The sequence below is a fragment of the Oncorhynchus clarkii genome, chromosome 12 (assembly GCF_045791955.1).
Source record: "Oncorhynchus clarkii lewisi isolate Uvic-CL-2024 chromosome 12, UVic_Ocla_1.0, whole genome shotgun sequence".
Classification (NCBI taxonomy): Eukaryota; Metazoa; Chordata; class Actinopteri; order Salmoniformes; family Salmonidae; genus Oncorhynchus; species Oncorhynchus clarkii.
The window spans coordinates 91,924,565-91,935,586 of NC_092158.1; the positions used below are offsets into that span (position 1 = coordinate 91,924,565).

General features: G+C 44.2%; 1 protein-coding gene across 1 annotated transcript; it reads left to right on the forward strand.

Annotated features, from left to right (window-relative positions):
- Positions 1-1,936: 1,936 nt before the first annotated feature.
- On the forward strand, positions 1,937-11,022 carry LOC139421662 (C-type lectin domain family 19 member A-like). The gene is made up of 5 exons (XM_071172749.1): positions 1,937-2,097; positions 5,032-5,209; positions 5,463-5,556; positions 9,299-9,431; positions 10,905-11,022. Exons 1-5 carry the CDS (start codon positions 2,010-2,012, stop codon positions 10,979-10,981), a joined length of 570 nt encoding a protein of 189 aa, XP_071028850.1. The 5' UTR covers positions 1,937-2,009; the 3' UTR covers positions 10,982-11,022.

Consider the following 11,022-nt stretch of genomic DNA (forward strand, 5'->3'; position numbering starts at 1 on the left):
ACAATATATAGATTTATATCCAGGTCTAACTATCAGGGCTACAATATATAGATTTACATCCAGGTCTAACTATCAGGGCAACAATATACTATGATGAGACGTGGCTGATGTAACATACTATATAATCTGGATGTGACTATGATGAGACGTGGCTGATGTAACATGTTATATAATCTGGATGTGACTATGATGAGAATATAATCTGGATGTGACAGTGTTGGGGGTTAAAGACTTCTCCCCCTTCAGTGTTGAGGGTTAAAGTCTTCTCCCCCTTCAGTGTTCAGGGTTAAAGTCTTCTCCCCCTTCAGTGTTGAGGGTTAAACTCTTCTCCCCCTTCAGTGTTGAGGGTTAAAGTCTTCTCCCCCTTCAGTGTTCAGGGTTAAAGTCTTCTCCCCCTTCAGTGTTGAGGGTTAAAGTCTTCTCCCCTTTCAGTGTTGGGGGCTAAAGACTTCTCCTCCTTCAGTGTTCAGGGTTAAAGTCTTCTCCCCTTTTCAGTGTTGGGGGCTAAAGACTTCTCCTCCTTCAGTGTTGAGGGTTAAAGTCTTCTCCCCTTTCAGTGTTGGGGGCTAAAGACTTCTCCTCCTTCAGTGTTCAGGGTTAAAGTCTTCTCCCCTTTTCAGTGTTGGGGGCTAAAGACTTCTCCTCCTTCAGTGTTGAGGGTTAAAGTCTTCTCCCCTTTCAGTGTTGGGGGCTAAAGACTTCTCCTCCTTCAGTGTTCAGGGTTAAAGTCTTCTCCCCTTTTCAGTGTTGGGGGCTAAAGACTTCTCCTCCTTCAGTGTTGAGGGTTAAAGTCTTCTCCCCTTTCAGTGTTGGGGGCTAAAGACTTCTCCTCCTTCAGTGTTCAGGGTTAAAGTCTTCTCCCCTTTTCAGTGTTGGGGGCTAAAGACTTCTCCTCCTTCAGTGTTGAGGGTTAAAGTCTTCTCCCCTTTCAGTGTTGGGGGCTAAAGACTTCTCCTCCTTCAGTGTTCAGGGTTAAAGTCTTCTCCCCTTTTCAGTGTTGGGGGCTAAAGACTTCTCCTCCTTCAGTGTTGAGGGTTAAAGTCTTCTCCCCTTTCAGTGTTGGGGGCTAAAGACTTCTCCTCCTTCAGTGTTGAGGGTTATATTCTTCTCCCCCTTCAGTGTTGAGAGTTAAAGTCTTCTCCCCTCCCCCTTCAGTGTTGGACATGTGTATTTGGGTGAGTCTCTCTCCTCCTCTTTCAGTGCGTATTTGGGTGTGAGTCTCTCTCTCCTCCTTCTCCTCTTTAGTTTTCTCTCTGTCGTTCTTTCGTTCTCTCCCTTGCAGAGCCAATGATGTGATCGACTGAGAAGCCTTGCAAAACAAGAAGAGGTTGGGGAGCATTTTTCAATTCAAGGGGCTTTATTGGCATGGGAAACATATGTTAACATTGCCAAAGCAAGTGAGGTAGATAATATACAAAAGTGAAATAAACAATAAAATTAACCCTCCACTCTCTCTATCTCTCTCTCTCTCTCTGTCTCTCTCTCTGTCTCTGTCTCTGTCTCTGTCTCTCTCTCTCTCTCTCTCTCTCTCTCTCTCATCCTCGTTCTCTCTCTCTCTCTCTCTCTCTCTCTCTCTCTCTCTCTCTCTCATCCTCGTTCTCTCTCTCTCTCTCTCTCTCTCTCTCTCTCTCTCTCTCTCATCCTCGTTCTCTCTCTCTCTCTCTCTCTCTCTCTCTCTCTCTCTCTCTCTCTCTCTCTCTCTCTCTCTCTCTCTCTCTCTCTCTCTCTCTCTCTCTCTCTCTCTCTCTCTCTCTCTCACATACACACACACTGATTTCTTCCTGCGCAAGACTGAGAGACATCATCTCATCTCCCAAAGCTACTACTCAACACTGACTGACTCACACACACACACACACACTGCACTTCCCCCCTCTCATCACACAGAAGAAGAGCCACGCACACACACACACACACACACACATCCACACTCAAACACACACCCATATTCCGAGTCAGTGGATCTAGATTCTCTCTCTCTGCCTGTCTTCCTGAGTTTCTGTTGGAAGATGCTCTGCTGGGAGTTGTGTCTGACCCTGCTCCTCTGGGCTCGTCCTGCGAGGACCGTCCCTTCCACCAACGTCAAGATCACACACGGTGAGTACTACTATTTAGGTGTGGCGGCTGCGGCTGTAAACAAACGTTTGGGGGAGGAAGTTGTGCTTCGTCTGGGTAGAGTCATTGAAGAAGATCAAATCAAATCACATTTTATTTGTCACATGCGCCGAATACAACAGGTGTAGTAGACCTTACAGTGAAATGCTGAACACAACAGGTGTAGGTAGACCTTACAGTGAAATGCTGAATACAACAGGTGTAGTAGACCTTACAGTGAAATGCTTACTTACAAGCGCTTAACCAACAATACAGTTTTAAGAAAAATAAGTGTTAAGAAAGTATTTATTAAAATAAAGTGAAGTATAATAAACCCAATGTATCCCTGGTAGTCTTTGGTATCCTAGAAGGGGAAAGGTGACAGCATCTTCCAATGCTCTATATACAGTCACTCACATTGGGTTAGTCAGTTAGTCAGTTAGTTAGTTAGTTAGTTAGTCAGTTAGTTAGTTAGTTAGTTAGTTAGTTAGTCAGTCAGTCAGTTAGTCAGTTAGTTAGTCAGTCAGTTAGTCAGTCAGTTAGTCAGTTAGTCAGTTAGTTAGTTAGTTAGTTAGTTAGCTTGTGATTATTATTATTATTTGACCCTGCTGGTCATCTATGAACGTTTCCTCCTAGGTTCCCTGCCTTTCTAGGGAGTTTTTCCTAGCCACCGTGCTTCTACACCTGCATTGCTTGCTGTTTGGGGTTTTAGGCTGGGTTTCTGTACAGCACTTTGAGATATCAGCTGATGTACGAAGGGCTTTATAAATACATTTGTTTGTTTGATTGATTGATTGATTGGTTAGTTAGTTAGTTAGTTTGTTAGTTAGTTTATTTGTTTGTTTGTTAGTTAACCACCCGGGTTGAAGAACCAGGCTTCCAGCAGAACCAGAGGATCAAGGGGGCATGAGCAGGGAGCCAACCTGACCACAGGACTCCTTTCTGCGGCATCTGGAGGGAGAGACCGCCTAGGGCTGGTGGAGCTAGAGACTAGATGTGTGTTCTCATATAGAAATTGCATGACTACATGTCTATACTGTGACATGTACAGTCTTTTAAACCTTTATTTGATATTTCTAGATGTATCTTATTGATGTTACAATGTCTTGTTTCTAATGAGAGCATTTAGCAGTTTTTCTCCCTCGTTACTCAAGACAGTTGTGTCTGTGTTTACTGTTTAGTCGTAATATTTCATGAGATTTATAAACTGCCTTTTGTGATTTCTTTAACTTCAAGAAATCCTGTTTCTGGTTGTTTCTTCTTCTCATTGGAGGCTGTGTGGCTGGATTTAATCTAACTGGTTTTGATAAAAGAAGAAGAATTGAACTGACATGTTGGAAGCTGTTGTGAGAGTTTAGTTGGGGTATCTGGAGTCTAGCTGACGTGTTTGTAGCTGTTGTGAGAGTTTAGTTGGGGTATCTGGAGTCTAGCTGACGTGTTTGTAGTTGTTATGAGAGTTTAGTTGGGGTATCTAGAGTCTAACTGACATGTTGGAAGCTGTTGTGAGAGTTTAGTTGGGGTATCTGGAGTCTAACTGACGTGTTTGTAGTTGTTGTGAGAGTTTAGTTGGGGTATCTAGAGTCTAACTGACATGTTGGAAGTTGTTGTGAGAGTTTAGTTGGGGTATCTAGAGTCTAACTGACATGTTTGTAGCTGTTGTGAGAGTTTAGTTGGGGTATCTAGAGTCTAACTGACATGTTTGTAGCTGTTGTGAGAGTTTAGTTGGGGTATCTGGAGTCTAACTGACATGTTGGAAGCTGTTGTGAGAGTTTAGTTGGGGTATCTGGAGTCTATTGGAAAGCAAGGGGGTACAGAGGCGTGTAGTTTCAGGTGAACGTCTGCTATCTGTGTCTCTGCCATGCACCTCTATTTAGATTTTTAGGGAGAGTATGGTCGTTCACCTGATGACCGGGGTCAGCCTGCAGGCGCCCGTCCCGCCACAAGGAGTCGCTAGAGTGCGATGAGCCAAGTAAAGCCCCCACTGGCCAACCCAGATGATTAACCCAGATGACTAACCCAGATGGCTAACCCAGATGACTAACCCAGATGACTAACCAAGATGACTAACCCAGATGGCGAACCCAGATGACGAACCCAGATGACTAACCCAGATGACCCTGTGCCAATTGTGCACCGCCCTATGAAACTCCCGATCACGGCCGGTTGTGATACAGCCTGGGATCGACCCCGGGTCTGTAGTGAAGCCTCTAGCACTGCGGTGCCTTAGACCCCTGCGCCACACGTGAGGCCCTAGTCTGAACATGTTAAGAGAAGTGCAGCCTGTCCTCTTTCAACATATACAGTAACAGAGTACCTGAAACTCTTGGTGAAGGGATACAGAGTACCTGAAACTCTTGGTGAAGGGATACAGAGTACCTGAAAGTCTTGGTGAAGGGATACAGAGTGACTGAAAGTCTTGATGAAGGGATACAGAGTAACTGAAAGTCTTGATGAAGGGATACAGAGTAACTGAAAGTCTTGGTGAAGGGATACAGAGTAACTGAAAGTCTTGATGAAGGGATACAGAGTAACTGAAAGTCTTGATGAAGGGATACAGAGTAACTGAAAGTCTTGATGAAGGGATACAGAGTAACTGAAAGTCTTGGTGAAGGGATACAGAGTAACTGAAAGTCTTGGTGAAGGGATACAGAATAACTGAAAGTCTTGATGAAGGGATACAGAGTAACTGAAAGTCTTGGTGAAGGGATGCAGTCTAACTTGATAATGAACATGACAAGGACAACATTAAACGCGCCGTATTCACAATTATTTAAAAGCAGTGTAACCTATTCTCTTTCATTCTCTATTCTCCCCCGTTCTCACTTACCTCCCCCTCTCTCGCCTCTCTCCATCTCCTGACCCCCCGCTCCCTTCCCTCCCTTCCCTTCCCTTCCCTTCCCTTCCCTTCCCTTCCCTTCCCTTCCCTTCCTCCCCCAGCCTTCCCCCTCCAGTTGCCAGAACCAGGCCTTCCCGTCACCTGTCCGTTGTTCTGGACTGAGTTTGAAGGTCACTGCTACCGTTTCTTCCCCCTGAACCGTACCTGGGCCGAGGCTGACCTGTACTGTGCTGAATTCTCCAACGGTCTCAAGTCTGCCAAACTCACCTCCGTACACAGGTGAGAGGGATACCTGTCCATATACACACACAAAGTTCCACACACTGCCACACTACAGGCGAGAGGATACACACGCACGCACGCGCACACGCACGCACGCACGCACGCACGCACGCACACACACACACACACACACACACACACACACACACACACACACACACACACACACACACACACACACACACACACATACACACATACACACACACACCTCTCTCTAACTCTAACCATCCCTTGTCTGAGTTCTCAGCTGGGAGGAGAATGTGTTTGTCTACGATCTCGTCAACAGCCGTATCCCAGGGATACCAACAGACATATGGATCGGCCTTCACGACAGGAGACAGGTAAGCAACGAGGGTTCAAACATTCCAGGATCTTTCCCAGAATTCCCAGGATTCTGGATTTCCTGCTTATTCCCTCCCAATTCCCGGAATCTTCTGGGTAGTTTTCCAGAAACCCTATTAAGCACCACTGCCAGGATAATCACTACCTCATATATGCGTGTTGTCGACAAACACACTGTACTTGTCTTTTTAAGGTAATATACTGTGGAGTTGACATCTGCAGCAGTTATCGTGAATTCAATCTCTCTGCAGATGTCTCCTCAGGCGTAATACAAAGAATCTTCCAACTAGGATTTATGGTACCAGTCAAAAGTTTGGACACACCTACTCATTCTAGGGTTTTTCTTGATTTTTTTGTACTATTTTCTACATTGTAGAATAATAGTGAAGACATTAAAACTATGAAATAACACATATGGAATCAAGTAGTAACCAAAAATGTGTTGAACAAATTAAAACTGATTTTAGATTTTAGATTCTTCAAAGTAGCCACCCTTTGCCTTGATGACAGCTTTTCACACTCTTGGCATTCTCTCAACCAGCTTAATCTGGAATGCTTTTCCCAGAGTCTTGAAGGAGTTCACACATATGCGGAGCACTTGTTGGCTGCTTTTCCTTCACTCTGCAGTCCAACTCATCCCAAACCATCGCAATTGGGTTGAGGTCAGGTGATTGTGGAGGCCAGGTCATCTGATGCAGCACTCCATCACTCTCCTTCTTGGTAAAATAGCCCTTACACAGCCTGTGGGTGTGTGTTGGGTCATTTTCCTGTTGAAAATCAAATGATAGTCTCACTAAGCGCAAACCAGATGTGGTGGCGTATTGCTGCAGAATGCTGTGGTAGCCATGCTGGTTAAGTGTGCCTTGAATTCTATATAAATCAAAGACAGTGTCACCAGCACAGCACCCCCACACCATCATACCTCCTCCTCCATGCTTCACGTTGGGAACCACGCATGCGCAGATCATCCGTTCACTTACTGCGTCTCACAAAGACACGGCGGTTGGAACCAAAAATATGGACTTGGTCTTTTACCAAATAGGGCTATTTTCTGTATACCACCTCTACCTTGTCACAACACAGCCAATTGGCTGAAAGAAGGAAAGAAATTCCACAAATTTACTTTTAACAAGGCACACCTGTTAATTGAAATGCATTCCAGGTGACTACCTCATGAAGCTGGTTGAGAGAATTCCAAGAGTGTACAAAGCTGTCATCAAGGCAAAGGCGGGCTACTTTGAAGAATCTCAAATATAAAATGATTTGATTTGTTTAACACTTTCTTGGTTACTACATGATTCCATATGTGTTATTTCATAGTGTTTATGTCTTAACTATTATTCTACAATGTAGAAAATTGTAAAACAAATTAAAACCCTGTGTTGAAAACGCTGTGCCTTCTTCTCGACACTAGAATAGATTTAGGAAGCTATAGAAATGCATGTATTAATGTTTACATTCGATTTGGACACTTTCATTATTTTACAGGCATCTTAATCTTAATGTATACTGTTAAAGTATATTATGTGCACATAAAATGTAAAATTAAAAAATATATAAAAAACATTTTCTTTAAAGTAAACATTTTATAGATTACTATTACCCAGCAAACCAAAATGGTTTTTGTGAAAGTTCCCAGAACATTCGTTAGGTTGCGGCAAATGTTCTCAAAAGACAAAAACTATCCAGTTGTGCTAATGATAAGACAATGTTTGTGTAAAACGTGTGTCTGATGTTTCCAGAACGTTCCCACTCACATTAAGTTGTGTCAGTGTGTCCTAAAAACATTATTACATCATCTGGAAACCTCATGAGAACGTTTGGGGACTTCTTCTTTGGTGATTGTTACATCATCTGGAAACCTCATGAGAACGTTTGGGGACTTCTTCTTTGGTGATTGTTACATCATCTGGAAACCTCATGAGAACGTTTGGGGACTTCTTCTTTGGTGATTGTTACATCATCTGGAAACCTCATGAGAACGTTTGGGGACTTCTTCTTTGGTGATTGTTACATCATCTGGAAACCTCATGAGAACGTTTGGGGAATTCTTCTTTGGTGATTGTTACATCATCTGGAAACCTCATGAGAACGTTTGGGGACTTCTTCTTTGGTGATTGTTACATCATCTGGAACCCCATGAGAACGTTTGGGGACTTCTTCTTTGGTGATTGTTACAGATGTTGTGTATAGCGTTTTAGTGAACTTTCGAACATTCCAATGAGATTTCAGTTAAAATTGTTTTCTGAATAATTATTTTAATGTTTTTGGGACGTTATAATCCTAATGTTAGATAAAACCCCAACTAGAAATGAATGGAAATCTAAGCTAATGTTCTAGGAACGTTCCCAGTTTGCTGGATATGCTAATAGATCCCAGAGGGTTTACTTCTAACAGTACCAACAACTAGAACAGGTCATGGTAGAAATAGTTTTAGTTACTTAGCTCCGTGGTCCTGGAATTCTCTCCTGAACGTTTTTTAAATTTGATTATCTAGTTTTGTCGGTGGAGTTTAAACACTTGATCGATGTATATACCATAGAAGAGTGTAATTGTCTTTAGGACAGCTGTTTTTAGTCAAGACTTTCATGTTTTTAACGTAAAATGTAATTGTTCTACTGTATGTGTGTCTATAGTTTAGTTTAATTTTGTGTTAGTGTATGTAAGTTGTTTTGTCTGAAACGTTGTTCCCCCTGCTGCTATTGGACCAGGTCTCGCATTGGAAAAGAGATGTTATCTCAATGAGAAAAACCTGGATAAATAAAGATATTTCACTCTAGAACTGAATCCAACAGGAGCCTGTCAGTCCAGCTCTATAGGAAGCCAGTCTGACGTAGATATTTCACTCTAGAACTGAATCCAACAGGAGCCTGTCAGTCCAGCTCTATAGGAAGCCAGTCTGACGTAGATATTTCACTCTAGAACTGAAAGCAACAGGAGCCTGTCAGTCCAGCTCTATAGGAAGCCAGTCTGACGTAGATATTTCACTCTAGAACTGAAAGGCTGGTTCATTAACACATTGCTGGTAAACCCACTACAGAGTCACCAAGCCATCACCTCCAGAGATAGAGAACCTAGACAGGGGCCTACGTCCCAAATGGCACCCCTTATTCCTATAGTAGTCTACTGTTGATCAGAGGAGAGCTAGTCACTGGTCAAATGTAATGCACTACGAAGGGAACAGGAAGCCATTTAGGATGTTGATTATCACTAATGGGGCGGCAGGGTAGCCTAGTGGTTAGAGCGTTGGGTCTTAACTGACTTGCCTAGTTAAATGAAGGTAATAATGTTAAGATGCAGCCCAGGTTTGTTTGGTTTAGCCAGGGTTGGTGTTGATTATCACTAATGTGATCCAGTCTGTATATCTGTTGCCTGAACTCACTACAGAGTGGTTTTATTGGACCAGGGGTAGAAGTCCCCTCTTTATGAATAGATCTAGGATCAGTTTACCCTTCCCCCTATCCTAACCTTAACCGTTAGGGTTGTAAAACAGTAAACTGTCCCCAGATCAGGGGTGTTTGTAACCTAGGGTGTTTGAACCAGCCGTCATAACTACTAGCGCAATATCTGACGTACAAACCTCTTATTTACTTTCCAAACGGGCTAAAATGAGGTCACAGTTGAGAGTAGAGTCAGAGTTTAGGTAACGGTCAGTTGTAGGTTTTAGCTAAACTTCCCTTTTCATTAAAGCAGTCTGCCCAGGTTGTTACATGTACCATGTCATACTATTCCTGACTGTAGGAGGGCACTCTGGAGTGGACCGACGGCAGTAACTATGGATACAGCTACTGGGATGGCAACCAGCCTGACGACGGCATACACCGCATCCCCGAAAAGGAAGACTGTGTCGAGATCTGGTACAGGCAGAACAGCGGTGAGACACACACACAGGCAGTCAATAATGCATACACACAGTGTATTACCCAATAAAACATGACTGAGGTAAGGGATGACCTACAGGTTCATGATTGAGCCTGGGGATGACCTACAGGTTCATGATTGAGCCTGGGGATGACCTACAGGTTCATGATTGAGCCTGGCGATGACCTACAGGTTCATGATTGAGCCAGGGGATGAGCTAAAGGTTCATGATTGAGCCAAGGTAATGACCTAAAGGTTCATGATTGAGCCAGGGGATGACCTACAGGTTCATGATTGAGCCAGGGGATGACCTACAGGTTCATGATTGAGCCAGGGGATGACCTACAGGTTCATGATTGAGCCAGGGGATGACCTACAGGTTCATGATTGAGCCAGGGGATGAGCTAAAGGTTCATGATTGAGCCAGGGGATGACCTACAGGTTCATGATTGAGCCAGGGGATGACCTACAGGTTCATGATTGAGCCAGGGGATGACCTAGAGGTTCATGATTGAGCCAGGGGATGACCTACAGGTTCATGATTGAGCCAGGGGATGACCTACAGGTTCATGATTGAGCCAGGGGATGACCTACAGGTTCATGATTGAGCCAGGGGATGACCTACAGGTTCATGATTGAGCCAGGGGATGACCTACAGGTTCATGATTGAGCCAGGGGATGACCTACAGGTTCATGATTGAGCCAAGGTAATGACCTAAAGGTTCATGATTGAGCCAGGGGATGACCTACAGGTTCATGATTGAGCCAGGGGATGACCTACAGGTTCATGATTGAGCCAGGGGATGACCTACAGGTTCATGATTGAGCCAGGGGATGACCTACAGGTTCATGATTGAGCCAGGGGATGACCTAGAGGTTCATGATTGAGCCAGGGGATGACCTACAGGTTCATGATTGAGCCAGGGGATGACCTACAGGTTCATGATTGAGCCAGGGGATGACCTAAAGGTTCTTAATTGGTTGTTTCGGATGTGTTTCTCTGAGTTTCTGTCCAAGTATGTGTCCCTGCTGATCACACACACACACACACACACACACACACACACACACACACACACACACACACACACACACACACACACACACACGTTCAATCATATTTATAGTGGGGACACACACTAGTAAAGAAACTCAGAGAAACAGGCCTGGCTATTTCCGAGCCTTTATGCCAGAACCCCCATCAGGCCTTGCTGTTATACCAGGCATCTATAACCAGTTGAGGCTGAATCACTCTCAGGTCTCCCTTGTTGGGTAAAAAACTGTGTGCATCATTAGGACAACTGGGTGCCAGAACAGACACCTGTGTAATGAGTCACACACACACACACACACACACACACACACATTAACACACACACACACACACATTAACACACACACACACACGTCCGTAGCTGATGAGTCAGTCAGTCAATGTAGTGTTGTTTTTGTCTCTAACAGCGCTGTGTGTGTGTGTTTCTGGCAGCACTGAGGTCCTGGAATGATAACAGCTGTGACAAAGCCTTTCCCTTCGTGTGCAAGATCCCCACAGTGGACAACTAGACCTCTGGGGTCCAGCACACACACACACACACACACACACA

What these genes read in the sequence shown, in the direction of transcription:
- LOC139421662 (XM_071172749.1), top strand. Translation starts at nt 2,010, where the DNA reads ATGCTCTGCTGGGAGTTGTGTCTGACCCTGCTCCTCTGGGCTCGTCCT. An exon ending in CAACGTCAAGATCACACACG is followed by an intron (nt 2,098 to 5,031) that starts GTGAGTACTACT and finishes TTCCTCCCCCAG; the next exon opens with CCTTCCCCCTCCAGTTGCCA. An exon ending in GCCTTCACGACAGGAGACAG is followed by an intron (nt 5,557 to 9,298) that starts GTAAGCAACGAG and finishes TCCTGACTGTAG; the next exon opens with GAGGGCACTCTGGAGTGGAC.